Source organism: Plecotus auritus (assembly GCF_963455305.1).
Source record: "Plecotus auritus genome assembly, chromosome: X".
Taxonomy (NCBI): domain Eukaryota; kingdom Metazoa; phylum Chordata; class Mammalia; order Chiroptera; family Vespertilionidae; genus Plecotus; species Plecotus auritus.
Window position 1 is genome coordinate 54,516,079 of NC_137784.1, and position 19,610 is coordinate 54,535,688.

Below are 19,610 nucleotides of genomic sequence, written 5' to 3' on the forward strand. Positions count from 1 at the left end.
GCAATCCTGAGAAAGAAGAACAAAGTAGGTGGGATCTCAATACCAGATTTAAAGCTGTATTACAAAGCCACTCTTCTCAAAACTGCTTGGTACTGGCATAAGAACAGACATATAGACCAATGGAATAGAATAGAGAACACAGAAATTGACCCAAGCCACTATGATCAATTAATATTTGACAAAGGAGGCAAGAGCATACAATGGAGTCAAGACAGTCTCTTCAATAGTGTTGGGAAAATTGGACAGATACGTGCAAAAAAATGAAACTATACCACCAACTTACACCTTCCACAAAAATAAACTCAAAATGGATAAAGGGCTTAAATGTAAGATCAGAAACCATAAAAATATTAGAGGAATCCACTGGCAGCAAAATCTCAGATATATGCTGAAGCAATATCTTCACCGATTCAGCTACTAGGGCAATAGAAACTAAAGAGAAAATACACAAATGAGACTACATCAAAATAAAAAGCTCCTGCACAGCAAAAGAAACCATCAACAAAACAACAAGAAAGCACACTGCATGGGAGAACATATTTGCCAATGTAATCTCTGATAAGGGTTTAATCTCCAACATTACAGGGAAATTATACAACTTAACAAAAGGAAGTTAAACAACCCAATTAAAAAATGGGCAACGGACCTAAATAGAATCTTTTCGAAAGAAGACATAAGGAAGGCCAAGAGACACATGAAAACATGCTCAAAGTCACTAATCATCTGAGAGATGCAAATCAAAACGACAATGCAGTATCATCTCACACCTGTCAGAATGGCTATCATCAACAAATCAACAAACGACAAGTGCTGGCAAGGATGCGGAGAAAAAGGAACCTTCGTGCACTGCTGGTGGGAATGCAGATTGATACAGCCACTGTGGAGAACAATATGGAGTTTCCTCAAAAAACTAAAAATGGAACTCCCATTTGACCCAGTAATCTCACTTCTAGGAATATATCCCAAGAAACCAGAAACACCAATCAGAAAGGATATATGTACCCCTATGTTCACAGCAGCACAATTTGAAATAGCTAAGATTTGGAAACAGCCTAAGTGCCCATCAGCAGATGAGTGGATTAGAAAACTATGGTACATCTACAAAATGAATACTACGCTGCCATAAAAAAGAAGGAATTCTTACCATTTGTAGCAACCTGGATGGAATTGGAGAACATTATGCTAAGTGAAATAAGCCAGTCAATGAAAGAAAAATACCACATGATCTCATTCATTTATGGAAAATAAAGAACATTATAACCTGATGAACAAGAAGATAGATACAGAGGCAGTAAAGCATCGAACAGACTGTCAAATTACAGCGGGAAGGCTGGGAGAGGGGAGGGAGGTAAGAGACCAACTGAAGGACTTTATGCATGCATATAAGCATAACCAATGGAGGCAAGACACTGGGGGGTGAGAGCATGTATGGGAGTGGCGTGGGGGGGGCAATAGGGGGATATGAACATATGTAATACCTTAATCAATAAAATAAATAAATTATAATGTCAAAATGTAGCTATTGACATAGAAAAAAAGTTATCAAACAACATTTTTATCCCATTATTTAAAAAGTACATATTTATATGCATAGAAAGTTTTGAAATGTGCATAAAAATGTTAATTTTTATGGGTAGTGTAATAAACTATTTTCCCTTTTTGCTCTCCCTTTTATGTATCTATGTATGCATGCAATTAAATATGTGTAATGAATAGCTATTTCTGGCATAAATGTAGTAGATGTTAAAAATTTTTTCACTTTCTTTTCCCTCCTTTCACTTGTGGATTTCGGTCAAACTTCCTCCAGGAAGTATTTTTTTTTTCTTCCACTATCCTTAAGTCTTCCCTTTAGTATATTTCTATCCAACTGTAAGTTCTTTAAGGAGTTGTGTTTCATTATTTACTGGGCTACCTTCCATGGGCATGCCTGGTTAAGGGCTGGGTGCTTGATGATGATCTGATTTCCTCAAAGACTGCTTTGAAATCTGATGTAACAGTGCTAACTAAACTGTTAAACAGCTGAAATGGTCAGCAAATTGCCACTGTAGCCCCATCTTGTTCCTGGGGGCAGTGTGGCTACAATGGTTGTCATACCAGTGCTTTCCCAAGCTGAGGTGGCTGACTGGCTGGCTCATAGATGGCTGATGGTGCTGGGCCTTTCTGTGTAAATCCTTCCCAAATAGCTTTCTTGTTCAAGGAGGTGGCCTTTCTCAGGTTTGATTGCTGCCTTTGGTCAGTAGCATCTTTCTCGTCAGAATCTCCATACACATTCTCAAGAATTCTCAATACTGTTAAAAGCATAAAGGATAGGCAGCAGAGAAACAATACAAAGGATTGGAAGATGAGAAAAGGAAAAAAGTGAGAATAAAAGAATGAAGATTTATTACCTTAAGTGTAGCTGGTCACTAACTCAACCTAAAACACCCCTTGCACATATTAATACCTACCATTACACATGAAATTCCTTTGACAGGGAAGTCTACACAGACATTGGTTTCCAAGGGACCTGTGCAAGCTCTGATGACCACACTTGGCAGCCCTCCATGTTTGATACTTTACTGACTTCTGATTTAGCCTGCTCAAATACAGTCTCTGATTGAGCTTGCTCTTAGAGGTAAAGATCATTCCAGGCTTGTTGCAGGATAAAATGAGATGATAAATGGAAATATGTTATATAACTATCAATATATATAAAAGGCTAATAAGCTAAGTGTCCAACCATCTGACCAGTCGCTATGATGCGCACTGACCACCAGGGGGCAGACGCTCAACACAGGAGCTGCCAAGCTGCAGTGACTTGGACCAGCAGTTCTCGGGTGACGTACCCTGAAACCAGAGAAGAGGGAACCCAATTCCTCATGGGGCCGTGCAATTCCACCTTCAGCCATGGGTTATGTTGTTACTGGGGCACTATCAGCCCCGAATCTGGTTTACCGTACACTTGTGTTTGCATTCCACACCTTGTATGACAGCAACTTTGCAGAGTGCCCTCTCGCACTCCAGAACCCCTTGGGGGATGTTGGAGAGTTGGTTTCCCGATCCCCGCAGGCCAGGCCAAGGGACCCCACCTGCCAGAGGGACCCTGCTTAGTCCACAGATGCCCTTCAAGCCATGGTGCCACCCCAGGTGTGGCTGGCTGGGGAGGGACCGCGGAAGGTTGGCTCTAGAGCATGTCTAGCCCATCTCATCCAGTCCCACCCCACCAGCCACCTTCTAATTAATTTCCTTTCAATGTGCATGAATCCGTGTACTAGGTCACTAGTGTTTTATAAAACAACAAGGGGCCCAGTGCACAAATTCATGCACCTTGAAAGGAACTGTGGGCCACCAAGCTGTGGTGGGCACAGGGGCAGGTCTCAGCCCATCCTCCATGCCCCTGCCTGGCCCCTCCTGCCACAGCTCCTGGTCCCCTGTCTGCTGGCAGCCCCGCTCCCGCCGCTGCTGCTCCCACACACTGATGGTGCCGGCGCTGCTTGCACCCACTGATGGCGCAGAGCAATTGGGGCCGGCACCGGCAGCAGGTGCAAGTGGCGGCTTTGGTGCAGGCAGCAGGTGCAAGCAGGGCCATCGCTGGCAGCAGGTGTGAGAGGCGGCTGCTGGCCCCAATCACCACTCAGAGGGAGGTGGAGAAGCCCTGAGGGACGATCGGGGCTGGCAGCCACCGCTTGCACCCGCTGATGGCGCCAAGAAGTTGGGGCCTGCGCCGGGCACCAGCAGCAGGTGCAAGCAGCAGCTCCAGCGCTGGCAGTGAGTGCGAGCGTGGCTGGCGCCAGCAGCAGGTATGACTGGGGCCAGCACCGGCAGCAGGTGTGACTGCCTGCCAGTACCGCAGCGCATGGGAGCAAAGAATTTTCAGTAACCACCAGAGGCTCACCCCGATGACAGCAACCGGTGCCCGGACTTGGTCTGGTGCCCCCACTCACCTGCTCCACCATCACCCCAAGGCTGATGCCTACCATATTCCGCGCTCTGCCGCCTGCTGCCAATGCCCGCCATGTTCCGTGTGTGCCCCCTGGTGGTCAGTGCATGTCATAGTGACCAGTTGTTCGGTTGTTCCACCGTTCAGTCTATTTGCATATTAGGGTTTTACATATATATATAGATATACTAGTACAAATGCTTGGTGTTCTTTTTGTAAGCTCCATGGTTTAATGTTGTCCAATAGTGTCCTCATGGAAGTTTTGAACAGATTTTAAATAACTGTATCTAAAGAAAAAATTTAAAAAAATAAGGAAAAGAACATCAAATACACCTACAGAGTGAAGAGAATTGAGTCCCCAGGAGGGAAAACATATCTGGGAGACACCTACACTGTGTGTCTGAGTAGTGATTGTCACATGACACTATGAGAAAGACGGTTTTTGTTTGTTTGTTTTTATTTCTTTATTGTATAAAGTATTACAAATAGTAGTACATATGTCTCCTTTTTTTCCCCCATTGACCTTCCCCTGGCTTCCCTTACCCCCCGGCATAAGTCTTCACCCCCGCCCCCCCTCCAGTGTCTTGCATCCATTGGTTATGCTTATATGCACGCATACAAGTCCTTCGGTTGATCTCTTACCTCCCCTTCCACTTCCCCAGCCTTTCTACTGTAACTTGACACTCTGTTCGATGCTCCTCTGCCTCTGTATCTATCTTTTTGTTCATCAGGTTATAATGTTCTTTATTATCCATAAATGAGTGGTATTTTTCTTTCACTGAATGGCTTATTTCACTTAGCATAATGCTCTCCAGTTCCATCCATACTGCTGCAAATGGTAAGAATTCCTTCTTTTTTTATAGCAACATAGTATTCCATTCTGTAGATGTACCATAGTTTTCTAATTCACTCATCTGCTGATGGACACTTAGGCTGTTTCCAAATCTTAACTATTGTAAATTGTGCTGATATGAACATAGGGGTGCATATATCCTTTCTGATTGGTGTTTCTGTTTTCTTAGGATATATTCCTAGAAGTGGTATTACTGGGTCAAATGGCAGTTCCATTTTTAAATTTTTGAGGGAACTCCATACTGTTTTCCACAGTGGCTGCACCAGTCTGCATTCCCACCAGCAGTGAAGGAGGGTTCCTTTTTCTCTGCATCCTCTCCAGTACTTGTCGTTTGTTGATTTGTTAATGATAGCCATTCTGACAGGTGTGAGGTGGTACCTCATTGTTGTTTTGATTTGCATCTCTTGGATAATTAGTGACTTTGAGCATGTTTTGATATGTCTCTTGACTTTCTGAATGTCCTCTTTTGAAAAGTGTCTATTTAGATCCTTTGCCCATTTTTTGATTGGATTGTTTATCTTCCTTTTGTTAAGTTGTATGAGTTCCCTGTAAATGTTGGAGATTAAACCCTTATCGGAGATAACATTGGCAAATATGTTCTCCCATGCAGTGTGCTTTCTTGTTGTTTTGTTGATGGTTTCTTTTGCTGTGCAGAGCTTTTTATTTTGATGTAGTCTCATTTGTTTATTTTCTGCTTAGTCTCTTTTGCCCTAGGATCTGTGTCTGTAAAGATATTGCTACAACATATGTCTGCAATTTTGTTGCCTATGGAGTCTTATAGGATTTTTATGGTTTCCCATCCTACATTTGAGTCCTTTAGCCATTTTGAGTTTGTTTTTGTGTATGGTGTAAGTTGGTGATCTAGTTTCATTTTTTTGCATGTATCTGACCAAATTTCCCAGCACCATTTATTAAAGAGAACGTTTTGACTCCATTGTATGCTCTTGCCTCCTTTGTCAAATATTAATTGAGTATAATGGCTTGGGTCAATTTTTGGGTTCTCTCTTCTGTTCCACTGGTCTATATGTCTGTTCTTGTGCCAGTACCAGGCAGTTTTGAAAACCGTAGCTTGGTAATATAGCTTGATGTCTGAAATTGTGATCCCTCCAACTTTGTTCTTCTTTCTCAGGATAGCTGTGGCTATTCAGGGTCTTTTTTGATTCCAGACTAGTAGCCCTGTGCAAGAATCCAAGTGCCAGTAGCTCTCTGCGGGACCTGGCTGTTCAGCGCCTGCTGTCCAGAGGCTCTCCATGACCCAGAGGCCCTCCGCAGCCTGGGCGGAAAGCTGGCCTCATCGCCGTTGGTTCAAATCAAGCCTCCTGACCCGGCCACTCCACGCCCGCTGCCCAGAGGCCTTCCCCAGCAGTGGAACGCTTACCTTGTCGTTGCAGCAAGGAAGCAAGCATTCCGCCTGGCCACTCATGCTGCCCACTTTCAGTGGCCACCCACCAGGACTGGGGGACTCCGGCGGGGCTGAGGGGACTGGGCACCGCCATCTTGTGGCTATGGGAGCCACCATCTTTGTGATGGAGTGACGGTTAATTTGCATATTGCCCTTTTATTAGATAGGATGAATTTTTATAGAGTTTGTTCTAGATCTTTGAAATATGCCATTGGTATTTTAATAGGTATTGCATTGAATCTATAGATTGCTTTAGGTAGTATGGACACTTTAATGATGTTGATTCTACCAATTCATGAACATGATATGTTCTTCCATTTGTTTATTTATGTCTTACTCTATCTCTTTTTCCAATGTCCTGTAGTTTTCTGAGTACAGGTCTTTATGTTCTTAGTTAAGTTTATTACTGGGTATCTTAAATTTTTGGTGCAATAGTAAATGGGATTGTTTTTTTCATTTCTCTTTCTGTGAGTTCATTATTGTTCTATAAAAAGGCCATATATTTCTGGGTGTTAATTTTGTATCCTGATACATTGCCAAATTCATTTATTAGGTCTAGTAGTTTTTTGATGGAGTCTTTGGGGTTTTCTGTGTACAGTATCATGTCATCTGGGAATAAGGACAGTTTTATTTCTTCTTTTCCAATTTGGATGGCTTTCATTTCTTCTTCTTGTCTGATCAATATGGCTAGTATTTCTAGTACTATGTCAAACAGGAGTGGTGAAAGTGGGCATGTTTGTCTTGTTCCTGTTATTAGGGGAAATGAGTTTAGTTTTTGCCCATTGAGTATGATGTTGGCTGTAGGTTTGTCATATAGGGCTTTTATTGTGTTGAATTATGATCCCTGTATTCCCACTTTGCTGAGAGTTTTTAACAAGAAAGGGTGTTGGATTTTGTCAAATGCTTTTTCTGCATCAATTGATATGATTATTTGATTTTTGTCTCTCACTTTATGTGATGTATAACATTTATTGATTTGCGGATATTGTACCATCCTTGCATCCCTGGAATAAATCCCACTTGGTCATGGTGTATGCTCTTTCTAATGTATTGCTGAATCTGATTTGCTAGAATTTTGTTGAGGATTTTAGCACCTATGTTCATCAAGGATATTAGCCTATAGTTCTCTCTTTTTTGGTGCCTTTATCTGGTTTTGGGTTTAGGGTAATGCTGGCTTCATAGAAAGAGCTTGGAAGTGTACCTTCCTCTTGAATTTTTTTGAATAGTCTGAGGAAGATAGGTTTTAGTTCTCCTTTGAACGCTTGGTAGATCTCCCCTGTAAAGTCATCCAGACCAGGGATTTTGTTTGCTGGAAGACTTTTAATCACTGTTTCAATTTCTTTGGTAGTTATTGGCCTATTAAAGTTTTTTTATTCTTCCTGGTTGAGTTTTGGGAGCTTGTATTTTTCTAAGAATATGTACATTTCATCTAGGTTGTCCTTTTTGTTGGAATAGAGTTGCTCATAATATTTTTTCATCATCGTTTGTATTTCTGTGTGATTGGTTGTTACTTCACCTCTTTCATTTCTGATTTTATTTGGGTCCTCTCTCTTTGCTTCTTGGTGAGACTGGCTAGAGGTTCATCAATCTTGTTTATCCTTTCAAAGAACCAGCTCTTGGTTTTGTTGATCTTTTGTGGGTTTTTTTTTTTTTTTTTGGTCTCTATTTCATTTATCTCCACTCTCTATCTTTATTTTTTTTCCTTGCTTCTGCTTACACTGGGCTTTTCTTGTTGCTCTCTTTCTAACTCTTTGAGTTGTAGGGTTAGATAATTAATTACCATTGTTTCTTGTTTTTTGAGGTAGGCCTGTAGAGCTATGAACTTCCCTCTCAAGACTGCTTTCACTGTGTCCCATAGATTTTGGATTGTTGTGTTTTCATTGTCATTTGTTGCCATGATTTTTTTTATTTCTTCTTTGATCTCTTTGGCAACCCAGTCATTGTTTAATAGCTTGCTATTTAGCCTCCAGGTGTTTGAGTTCTTTATTGTTTTTATTGTAGTTGATTTCTAATTTTATGCCATTATGGTCTGAGAAGATGCTTGATATTTCTATCTTCTTGAATTTGAAGAGACTTTGCCTGAGTCCCAACATCCTATCTAGTAAAAGGGTAATATGCAAATTAACCATCACTCCATCATAAAGATGGCAGTGCCCAGTCCTCTCACACCTACCGGAGTCTCCCAATCATGGGGGGCGGCCGCAGAAAGCAGGCAGTGTGAGTGGCCTGGTGGAATGCTTGCTTTGTTGCCACGTCGACGAGGCAAGAGTTCCACCCTGGCTACAGAGGGCCTCTCGGCAGCGGGCACGAAGTGGTCACGGGGGGCGGAACACTTTGTCGTCGCCCTGGCGTCGAGGCAAGCATTCTGCGCCTGGCCACAGATGGGCCTCTAGGCCGCGGAGAGCATCTTGGCAGCAGGTGCGGAGCATCCAGGCACCGCAGAGAGCTGCTGGCACACAGATTCATGTGCAGGGCTACTAGTATGGTCTATATTTGAAAATGACCCATGTGCACTTGAAAAGAATGTATATTCTGTGGCTTTGGGGTGAAATCTTCTGAATATGTCAATTAATTCTATCTGATCTAGTGTGTTATTTAGGATTGATATTTCTTTGCTGATTTATCGTTTAGAGAATTTGTCCAGTGGTGTTAGTGGGGTATTAATTTCCCCTACTATGACTGTATTGCTGTCAATCTCTCCCTTTTAGCCTCCAGAAGTTTTTTTATATATTTGGGTGCTCATGTATTGGGTGTGTATATGTTTACCAGAGTTATTTCTTCTTGTTGAATTGCTCCCTTTAGTATTATGAAGTGGCCTTCCTTATCTCTTTTTATGTCCTTCACTTTGAGATCTAATTTGTCAGATATAAATATTGCTACCCCAGCTTTTTTTCATTTCCATTCGTGTGAAATGCCTTTTTCCATCCCTTCACCATCAGTCTGTGTGAGTCCTTTTTTATGAGGTGGGTTTCCTGTAGACAGCAGATATATGGGTCATGTTTTCTTATCCACTCGGTTACCCTATGTCTTTTTATTGGGGCATTTAATCCATTTACATTTAAAGTTATTACTGATAGGTACTTGTTCATCACCAATTTTATTTTTTATGCCTGTGTTCCTTCTTAAATTCCTATTTCTTCTTTTTACACTAGACCTTTTAGCATTTCTTGCATTGCTGGTGTGGTGGTGATAAACTCCCTAATTTTTTTTAGTCTGTGAAGCTCCTGTCTGTGTATATTTCATCCCATTCCCTTCTGTCCTGATGTGTTTCTGTTGAGAAATCAGTCGCTAGTCTGATGGGGGATCCTTTTTAGGTAACTTTCTGTCTCTCTCTGGCGGCTTTTAAGATTCTTACTTTGTTGTTGGTATTTGCCATTTTAATTATAATGTGCCTCGGCATTGGTCTTTTGGGGTTCATTTTGTTTGGGACTCTGTGAGCTTCTTGGACTTGAGTGAGTTTTTTCTTCCCTATATCAGTGAAGTTTTCTGTCATTATTTCTTCAAACAGGTTTTCTATTCCTTGCTCATTTTCCTCTCCTTCTGGCACCCCTCTTATACAGATGTTGTTTCGTTTTGTGTTGTCCCAAAGTTCCCTTACACTCTCCTCTTCTTTTGTAATCTTTTTTTCTAGATGCTGCTCTGCTTGGGTATTTTTTCCTGCCTTGTCTTCTAGCTCACTGATGTGGTCCTCTGCTTCTTCTAGTCTACTCTTGATGCTTTCTACTGAGTTCTTTATTGCAGTGATGTCATTTTTCATTTCTGCTTGGTTCTTCTTCATTTCCTCTTGGTTCTTATACATATTGTTGAATTTGTCTTTCAACCTTTTTAGCAACCTTATGACCATTTCTCTGAATTCTTTCTCTGACATATTGCTTACTTCCATTTAGTTTACTTCCTTTTCTGATGATGCCTTCTTTTCTTTCGTATGTGGGCTGTTTCTTTGTCTCCCCATGGTCTCTCCTCTCCGGGTGTCTGGTTATGTAGCGCTCTCTCTCCTGCGTTGACTTAAAGGCACAAAATCAACACAACAAGGCACAACACACAAGGCACTGAACACAAATGTATTCACGATACTAATAGCCCCAAATAAAGGTGACCACCAGAGAAAAGAGAATTACAGGATTGAAAAAAAGAGTGCAAAAAAGAGTGCACTATTTCATTGTTACTCAGCCTGCCTGTGGTTGTATTTACACAAGAGTCAGTGAGAAAAGGAAAAAAATGTGAGAGAAGAGAAGGAGAATAAAAAAGAAGGGAGAAACAGCTATTTATATGGGGAGAAAACTCCAATAGAACAACAACTATTCCAAAAAAAATTGCAAACAACTCACACCCAGATATGAATGCAAACTACAAACAACAACTAATAAAAAGCGAGGAGAGGAAAAACAGAAGCAAAAAAAAACATAAACTATCACACAAACAAACCAAAAAAAAGCTAATCAACAATCAAACTAACAACAACAATGGGACAGAGAGAAAGAAGGGCAAAAAAAAACAACCATAAAAAACAAACAAAAAATGGAAGAGAGAAAAAATTGGATAGTGAAGAAAGAGAAGAGAGAGGTGTGTATGAACTCAGAGCAGGGGATTGGAAATTAGATATATAAGTAGGATGAATTTTTAACAGGGTGTAAAAAGAAGGAATAGGGAAAATCTAAAGCAGGAATAGGGTAAGAGAAATAGGACAACAAAAGGGGAAAAGTGAGGAAGAGAATGTTGGCATAAAGGTAAAGTTGAGACAGAGTAAAATGATGCTAAAGGAAAAATGAAAATAGAATGTAGAACACTAATCCCGAAATAGAGAAAATAAAATGAAACTTTAAAAAAAGTAAAATAGTAGTAGTAATAATACTGATTAAAAATAAGAATATAATAATTAAGAAGGTAAAATCAAGTGAGGAAAAAAAGAAAAAAATAGTTTCTTAAGTAAAAGATAAAAAATTAAAATGTGCAGTAGTGAAGGTCATCCTCTACTGTTCAGTTCAGCATGCCTGTTTCCTGTCAGGCAGTCAGGACAGTATTGAAGTTCCCTGTGTTCCACAGCTCCTCTGTGTGGTAAGCCACAATCTTTTTCAATCAGGCAGTATTTCATTGTTACTCAGCCTGCCTGTGGTTGTATTTACACAAGAGTCAGTTTGTGATTCAACCCCTGGGTGGCAGTGTTTCTCTATTGACATCTGGGGCTATAAGTCCTCTCTATCCAGTATTTAGAATTTGTTTTCCCTGCTGCACTTAATACTGGTTTGGGGGTATGGACTGCCCCAGAGCTGGTTTTCTGATCCTTTCTCCCCGCTCTGATCCCCAGTTCCACAAAAACAACCTTCCCCTGCAGTCTCTGAGAGTGTTTTTAATTGGGTGATCCTATATACTGGGCTTAGTAATCAAAAGCAAGGATTTAAAGAGAAAAAAGAGCCAGAGTAAGTGCGCAAACTCGCAACTCTGTTCGTGTCTCTGTGCAAGTCTTTTTCCCCCAGCACAGTGCAGCCAGTTTCCTGGTAAAGCTTCAGGATGCCTTTTTGTGCCCAGCCCAGCTATGGGTTGGTTTCTAGAGTTCCCTTCTGTTGGCAGCGCTATGGACCCCCTTCCACATTCATGGACTATGCTGGCCCCAACGTCTGTGGATTTTGTGGGGCTCAGGCTTCCTCTGAACCTCCAGAACCCACTGAGTGCATTTCTCCCTTCAGCCGGGATCACAGACCTCACCTTTCTCTGGGCAAAATCTGACCTCTCTGTGAGAAGGTGCAGAGCTCGTCCAGGTCCGTGTATTTGCACTGCTTGAGACCCGGTGTTTGTGGGTTCGCAGCTGGTCCCTGAGTGTTGGGGTTGTAGGGTCCCGGGAGGTATCCGATTCTTCCCGATTGAAGGTAAGGCTAGGCTTCTGATCACAGCCACTCTCCCCTTCAAGATGGCGCAGTCTCTGCGGTAGAGTTGGTCACTCCAGGAGAGATTTCAGCAGCAGTGGAGGCTGCCTGGTCAGGGGAGCCCAGTCCGGCAGTCCCCAACAGTCCCTTGGAATATAGCTGTCCTTCACTCACAAATAGACACTCCTCGTATGTCCACACACTCTCCTTTCCTTCTCTCACTCACACACTATCTTGCAGCTTCCCTTCCCGTCAGCAGCCATCTTCCGGAATGATTCTTTATAGATCTCACTTCTCCAGGCTTCTGTGTCCTGCAGTGACTTTTACTGGCTAAACCCAGCTAGAAACAGATTGAATCTGAAAGATGGGTTTTTTTGAGTGCCCTCAATTATTAGAATTATTTTCTTTGGAGGTAATTTCCCAAAAAAATGCTTGTGATTTCATTGTCAATAAAACTATTGACACTTCCTTAAATTGTCTGTTAACTTACGGAAAATTACAGTAAGAGTTCATGTGGCCCCCACATATACTGTGGTTGCACTGTTTTAATTACTAACTAAATTATAAGGAAGTGACTAAAACATTAACTGCTGCTGCTCTGCTCCTTCCATGAAAATGACCCTTTTTTCCTTCCAGATTCAGCACATGACACTTCATATCAGCTCCTCACCTGAATGCATGACTCTTCAGTCTCAGGACTTGCAGAATTATTGGAATGCTGTCCTAAGGTTGTGGAGTTCTGCGTTTCTGGGCATTTTGGCTCTATGGAGAAGCAGCCATTCCCTCACTCCAAAGGCAGCCTGAATGATTTTTTTCTCCCTAGGAAAGAAGCTTCTTTGTAACTTTCTTGTTACAACAGTAGCAAAACAATCATAAACAGACTGGGGAAATTTGGTAGTTGGGAGATACCTTGTCAATTACCTGACCTTGGCATGGGGCTTCCTCAAATTTGCAATGTCTTGGGGTCCCTCCTATGACTGTCTTGGAGAATAAACACTTTCTGTTAATTTCCAGTGATTTAATTTTCCCTTTTCTTTTTGTAACAGGTCCAGTTAAAAACAAGAAAAAGGGTAAGTTCCTGATTTGATTAAATTGCTGTCATGTCCTATCTTTTCTAAAATTAGAAGAAAAAGAATCCCGGAACTGGGATTTTTATAGTCTGGTTGTCTGTTATTTTATTCACTCACATGGGATCTTCTTGAGTGTTGTATATTCCAAAGGGAAATAAAAAGAGATTGTTTCTCAGTGATGATCCACAAAAGATAGACTTGCTTCTCTGGCAACATATGAATGTTGATTTTGTTTTTCTTTCTTGCTCCTTTGTCCATATAATTCAGTTTCTCTCTTTCATTTATTCTTACTTGCTCCTTTCCCCTGCCCTTCTTCTTTCTCTTTTCCCCCCTCCTTTATCAAGTCAGTGATCAGGTATTAATGAAATCCTGAGACAGCCTGTAGGGAATAGATATATATACTACCTCCTGAGGGATGTCAGTACCCTATTTCTTGGCCTCAAAGTTATCCCTATCATATATCTCAGATAGTCAGGGAAGGTATTTCTTGCTTTGGGGTTTCAAAATAATTTTCTCTGTAATGGAAAAACTAGGCTGGAGTAATACCCTGATCTTTTAGTCTTTTCAAAGAAGCTCTAGTTGAGCAGATCCATTGTGCCATTGTTGTGTCAGTAAGTCTGTGGTGTGCTTGCCATAGGACTAGCCCAGTGGTCGGCAAACTGCCGTTCACGAGCCACATGCGGCTCGCGAGCCGCGGTTTGCCACTCTATTGACTAATGAGTTTGCCGACCACTGCCTTAGGGACAAACACTTAAAAAACATTTTAATAATGCACTAATGTCTTTAACCTGAAGTCAAAACTTCTGTGTAAGGGTAATGCCTTACGCAGTGGTCGGCAAACTCATTAGTCAACAGAGCGGCAAACTGCGGCTCGCGAGCCGTAGTTTGCCGACCACTGGACTAGCCCAAGTGCTTGCTTATTTAAGGAGAACCCAAAGACAGAACAAGTTCCAAAATAGTGTACAGGATCAGGCAATATGGTTCACTCCTTGGGACTAAAGAACCTATTGCAAAACCAGTTCTGAATATCTATTTGTTTATGTGTTCTGACCTAGGAGGAAAATAGAGTGAAATTAATCACTTTTCATTAAAATGTTTTAAGTGAAATGATTCTGTCTGTTAAGATTTCTGGAGCTTTATAGAGTACATTATCATCCCCAGACTAGCCACAAAGACTGACTTCAGCTGCTGCCTACCATTTCTCTGAGCTCGAGGGTGCTCTGGTGGGTTGAGGTGTGGTGGCCACATGAAAAACGTATGTCCCTGCAGTAAGGAAGCCTGGCCTCCTGTGGACCTGAGCTGAACAAAGCTGGAAAACAGCCAGAGAGCTGGAGCTAGAGAAAAAACCTTTTTCTGCGGAGCCTGTGCATTCACCAAGAAAGTAAATTTGACTTTCAAACATGCAGTTTTTAACACTTGTCATATTCCTTTAAGACAGACATTATAACAAACCCAGAATGCTCACCTGGCTTGAAGAAGGACACCCTCTGCTCCTAACACAAGCCTGGGGATGACTTGCCTTTCTAATAAGTAGACTTGAGAGTACTTTCTAATCACAGCTACTAGTATTTTTTTTCTCCTTGCTTGTTCACTAGACAATGAATAAGCATCTTATGTTTGTCAGGAGTAGAGATACAGAGATGAAGAAAATGGTGCCTTCCCTCAAAAATATCCCAGTGCAGTTGGAATCGTGGAAGTACACACACAAATAATTACTATCTAGTCTAAAAAATGCTGTCATCAAAGCATGAACAGCATGCTGTGGGAGCACCAAGAAGGAGCAAGTACTGGTAGTTCTCCTTGGGAGAGTGAGGGACCAAACTCAGAGAAAACAGTATTTGACCTGGACTTGAAGGATGAGGGGAAAAAAGAGGGGGTATGACACTCCATCAAAGGGAATAGCATACTCAGGTCTCCCAGAAACATGAAAGAGCATGGCATATTTGGGGAGAAGCAAGTAGGCTAGTGATTTCCCAGAGGGTAGGGCATGTGTGTGGTGGAAAGCAGCTCCCAGTCTCAGTGTTATCTGATGGGTGAGCCCTGAGAATGGCAATAGAAGATAGCTGTCTAGGCCAGAAGCTCTGGAATTACATTCAGATTTCAATACCTCTGCCAAGGACTTGGGTCACTGCCTCACACTGCTACCTGTGTATGGGCCATTACTGGGAGGAGATTCATAGAGGACTTAAACATCTACTTTGGCTGAAAGTGATTTAGAAGCCATTAAATACAGATTTCTATGGACACAGTGAATAGGCACATGCCTGAAGAGTTAATTTGAATTGAGTTAATTTCCATTCTTGAATGGAATTTCTCTCTCTCTCTCTCTCTCTCTCTCTCTCACACACACACACACACACACACACACACACACACACACACACACAAACACACACATTTTCACTCACTTGCTTTTAGTTGTTCTTTCAAATACTTGGACTTTGCTAATAGGTTAGCAAAATACCCTTTTGTAAAGGTTATATTTGAAAAGAATGTATACTTTTATCTAAGACTACAAAGGGTAACTTTCTAAGTACAAAAGTCTCTGGGCTTTTGTATCATGAAGTGCTCTGTTAAAATAAGGAAATCCAGAAAACAAATTCAATCCTCTAAAGCCATCTTCTTGGTCCAGGGGTCATGCTCCTCTCTGGGCCTGCTTTCTGCGAGTTTGCAAGCACACTTGACTAAAACAGGGTGCTGAGGAGCAAAGAGGACCAGCTGCAGAACTAGATCACAGCAAGAGCTTTTCCCTAAATGCCTTCTAACATTTTCATAAGTGAACATTATTTGTTTACACTGCAACCATTATTCTCTTTGACTGGAGGAGTTTCTGGCTGTAATTCTTCCAAAATTACATTAGCAATCACAAGAGACTCACAGTATTGACACCAAAGTTGTACTACCCACAGAATACCCTCTAGCTTGAAAAATTACTGTGAGGCCTGCAAATTCTGGAACATAGCACAGCCCAATGTGCACCGTCTTCTGTGTCCACGCAGCCCAGAGAACAGTGAGGGAGAAGCAACCCTTACATCCAGACTAGGGAAGTTTCCTGACTGCCAGTGGGAAGTCAGTGCTCCTTAAGGAACCTAAGTCTTGGGAGGAAACTTAGAGAAGTCACTGATGGAGAAACTAAGGCTCCAGGAGAGGAAGAGATTTGCCCAAAATGTGTCCATGGCAGATTTGGGAGCTATGGCTTTATCTCCTGGCTACATGTTCTTTCCACTACACTAGCTGGGATTGAAACTTGGGCACTGAATGAGACTTACTTGGAAGCTGCCCGAATCTGAAGGAAAATGGCTTTCCTGTTCAGCATCTTGAAATTGGCTAGATCTAGAAACTGGGAAGATCCAATCTTTTGCTGCTAAGTGCAGTGAAAATGCTGAAGCTCCTACCTCTAGGTCTTTATGGCAACAGGGGCTTCCCTGGGAGAGAGGGTCTCAGGACCTTCCTTCCTTTCTTCTCCTGGCAAGGGGCCCCACAATGACCCCATTGTTTCATCCCAAATGTAGGTGTGCTTAGACATGGACAACTGGCCTTTTGAATATGTTGCCATGGGAATTTGGTTTCTTGAACATGCAGCATTATTCTTAAAGGAGGACATGCTAAATCAGACAAGATTCTTCTGCCTACGAGGCTGCAGAGCAGGGAATTAGGGAGCAGTAAGGAGGTATTTAAGTGAGACTTGAGAGGGTTGTATTTAAAACTAAGAAAGTACCACCGGTGAAGACATTGTGGTGGAGTCTGATAAAAGGCTTCCATTCCTGGGACTTCCAACAAACTGTGAGAAAATGGGGAAGGGAGGAAGGAGACAGCCACCTGTGACCACCTACAGTGCTTGAATGGGCTGCACAGAGCAGAGGAACCAAGCAGGATGAGCTGCAGGTTTGGATTCAAGACTGCAGTTAGCACTCACTAAACATAACTACATGCTGTTGGGATTGTCAGGAGGACTGGAACTTGGAATAGGAGGATCGGGACTGTTGTGAAAGGATAGTGAGGATAAAAAGGGATTTGGTGGGCTTGATTAATAATACATTCAAGAATAGGAGAATAGGGCCTCTGAGGAAAGACTGGGAAGCTGGATTATTTAGCCTATAAAATGGAGGTTAATAGGTGACAATGTCTTTGAGAATACAAGGGTTATTATATGTATGATGGTAACTATTCTTCTCTATCTACACAAAGACCTTAAACTGTTGCAGAAGGGATTTCAGTTAAATATACAGAAAAACTTCCTAACAGTGAGAGGTAATGAACGTTGGGACATGTTACCAAGGGAGTGTGCAGAATTTCCTTTCCCAGAGATCTTTAAAAATAAGATTGAGAGGTCAGCTGAGAAAGTAAAGTCTGCTGCCTCCTCCTCAGCTCTTTCTACTCCCAGCCTCTCCTTCTTCCCCTCCCTCCCTCTCTCCCTCCCTCCCATTCCTCATTCCCAACAAGCACTTCCTCCATGACCCCAGTTCCTGTACATCCTGCCTCCTGTAGGAAACCTTCCTGCAGCTGATGTTACTCCTAAGGGCAGGCTGTCCTCCTAGCTTTCTCTCCATCTGCATCAATCCACCAAACAGGAAAGTAAACATGAAAGCCACTCTCTTTGACAATAGCCCAATTCTCAGTATTCTGAAAACTGGTCACTTGGTAATTCAGATCCTTTGGACTCAGCTGAAATATAACATCCTTTTTGAAGCCCTTCCTGACCTCTTCAGCATTTTGTCCCCACCATGAATATGGCACTTCTGCTTTCCTGTGTCTGTGTCTGTGTCTGTCTCCTCGCTAGACTGAGCTCCTTGAGGGCCATTTATTTCTATTATCTTCAAACCCAACTCCATAAATTATTATTCATGAAAGGAGAGAAAAAGGGAGAGAGAGAGAGAGAGAGAGAGAGAGAGAGAGAGAGAGAGAGAGAGAGAAATTGTGACAAAGGTGTTCATCTCTTTAATAGCAGGAATTCTCAGAGTGCTGACTATTTGTCATTGCAAGTCCATTGAACTGATAGTACATCCTCACTCAATAACTACAAATAGAACACTGATTCTTGTTTTTCAGGAAAGAAGGCAGGACCTCCTGGGCCAAATGGCCCCCCAGGACCTCCAGGACCTCCAGGACCCCAGGGACCCCCAGGGATTCCAGGGATTCCTGGAATTCCAGGAACAACTGTTATGGGCCCACCTGGCCCTCCAGGTCCTCCTGGTCCTCAAGGACCTCCTGGCCTCCAAGGGCCTTCTGGTGAGTTCCTGTTTTTCCGCCCTCCCCCAGGCTTCTTTACCAGTACTTTAATAGAGCAGGGGTGGGTGATCCTGAGAGCAGTTTCAAATGCTTCTGGTGGTATGGCTGTGCAATAAAAAATGCAGGTCTCCTAGCTCAGTGTAAAACTAGAAATTAAACAAGCCAGTAGGATCTGACCTGCTCTAACTTCTTGTTTATACCAACCTGTCCAGGAGTCACCTGTTCTTGACCTGTCTCAACCCTTCTATCACAAGTTCTTCCTTACTCTAGGCCTCCCTGTAATGGGCCAGTAGACTCATATGAGCCTGAGACAGAGGCCCCGAGGGTTCACTGAACTTCCTGTAGGAGATGGATTGGATCTGCTCTGATTCCCAGCATCTATTTCCTGTGCTGATGTTGATATGGGGAGGAATGTTCAGGACTGGGCAAGATACCAGCTCTACAACAGTCTTATCCCCTGAATTCTAAGATGCCCTTCTTAGAGGTAGACAAGTAGTTGCTGAGAGTCAAGGAGTTGAAAACTTATGAATCACTCAAGCTATGGGAGAAGCAAACCCAGGCATCAAGAACATCCTGTCGAGGAACCAAGTGCTCCTTGTACTACATCCTTACCCAACCGCATTACCCATTCGAATAACATTTCATCTCTTTGCATCTTTCCCTATGGGCCCAGAAGGGCATCCAAGAAATATAGATGCAGATCCAAAACTACCTAACTGGATTTGACAGGAGTCAGATTGCCTGGGCTTGGGCCAGTTGTTATTTCCCTCTCCTGCTCCCTTTCTGTATCCTGAGGTTTTAAAGAAATGAACTCTTTACAGCTGACTTCTCTAGGTCCACAAATTCTGCAGCAGGACTCAGATTCTTTGATTCATAGTTCAAACAGGGCTAATCAGTGTTACCGTGGCCACAAGAGATGGAGTTGGCTTTTTTTTTCCATTTAATCTTTCCATGAATATTAATCGAGCACTTTCTATGTGTAAGAGTTGTTCTTGTTCTCATGTAGTTTATGTCCTAGAGGAGGAGAGAGATGATTAAAGAAGCAGGATACTTACAAATGGAAATGCACTCTATGAAGAAAATTAATAGAAATCAAGCAAAAGGCTAAAGACTTGTCTCAGGGTCACACAGTGACAGGATTGCTCTTTCATCTGTCTCTGTGGGTGTCAGTGGGACTTGCTAGTCAGGGACAAGTGACAGACGAAAGGGGTGTCCTCTCCCATTGCAAGGCTTGGCTGCAGGGATCACAGCTCCCTGCCACTGGCTCCCTGGGTGA

General features: G+C 42.4%; 1 protein-coding gene across 4 annotated transcripts in view; it reads left to right on the forward strand.

Moving 5' to 3' along the window:
- Positions 1 to 19,610, forward strand: part of EDA (ectodysplasin A) — a 630,489-nt gene that overhangs the window by 604,804 nt on the left and 6,075 nt on the right. For all 4 annotated transcript variants that reach the window (XM_080653532.1, XM_080653533.1, XM_080653534.1 and 1 more), the window contains exons 3-4: positions 13,082 to 13,105; positions 18,155 to 18,334. In XM_080653532.1, the coding sequence (XP_080509658.1) occupies positions 13,082 to 13,105; positions 18,155 to 18,334 (204 nt within the window). The remainder of the gene's footprint in view (positions 1 to 13,081; positions 13,106 to 18,154; positions 18,335 to 19,610) is intronic.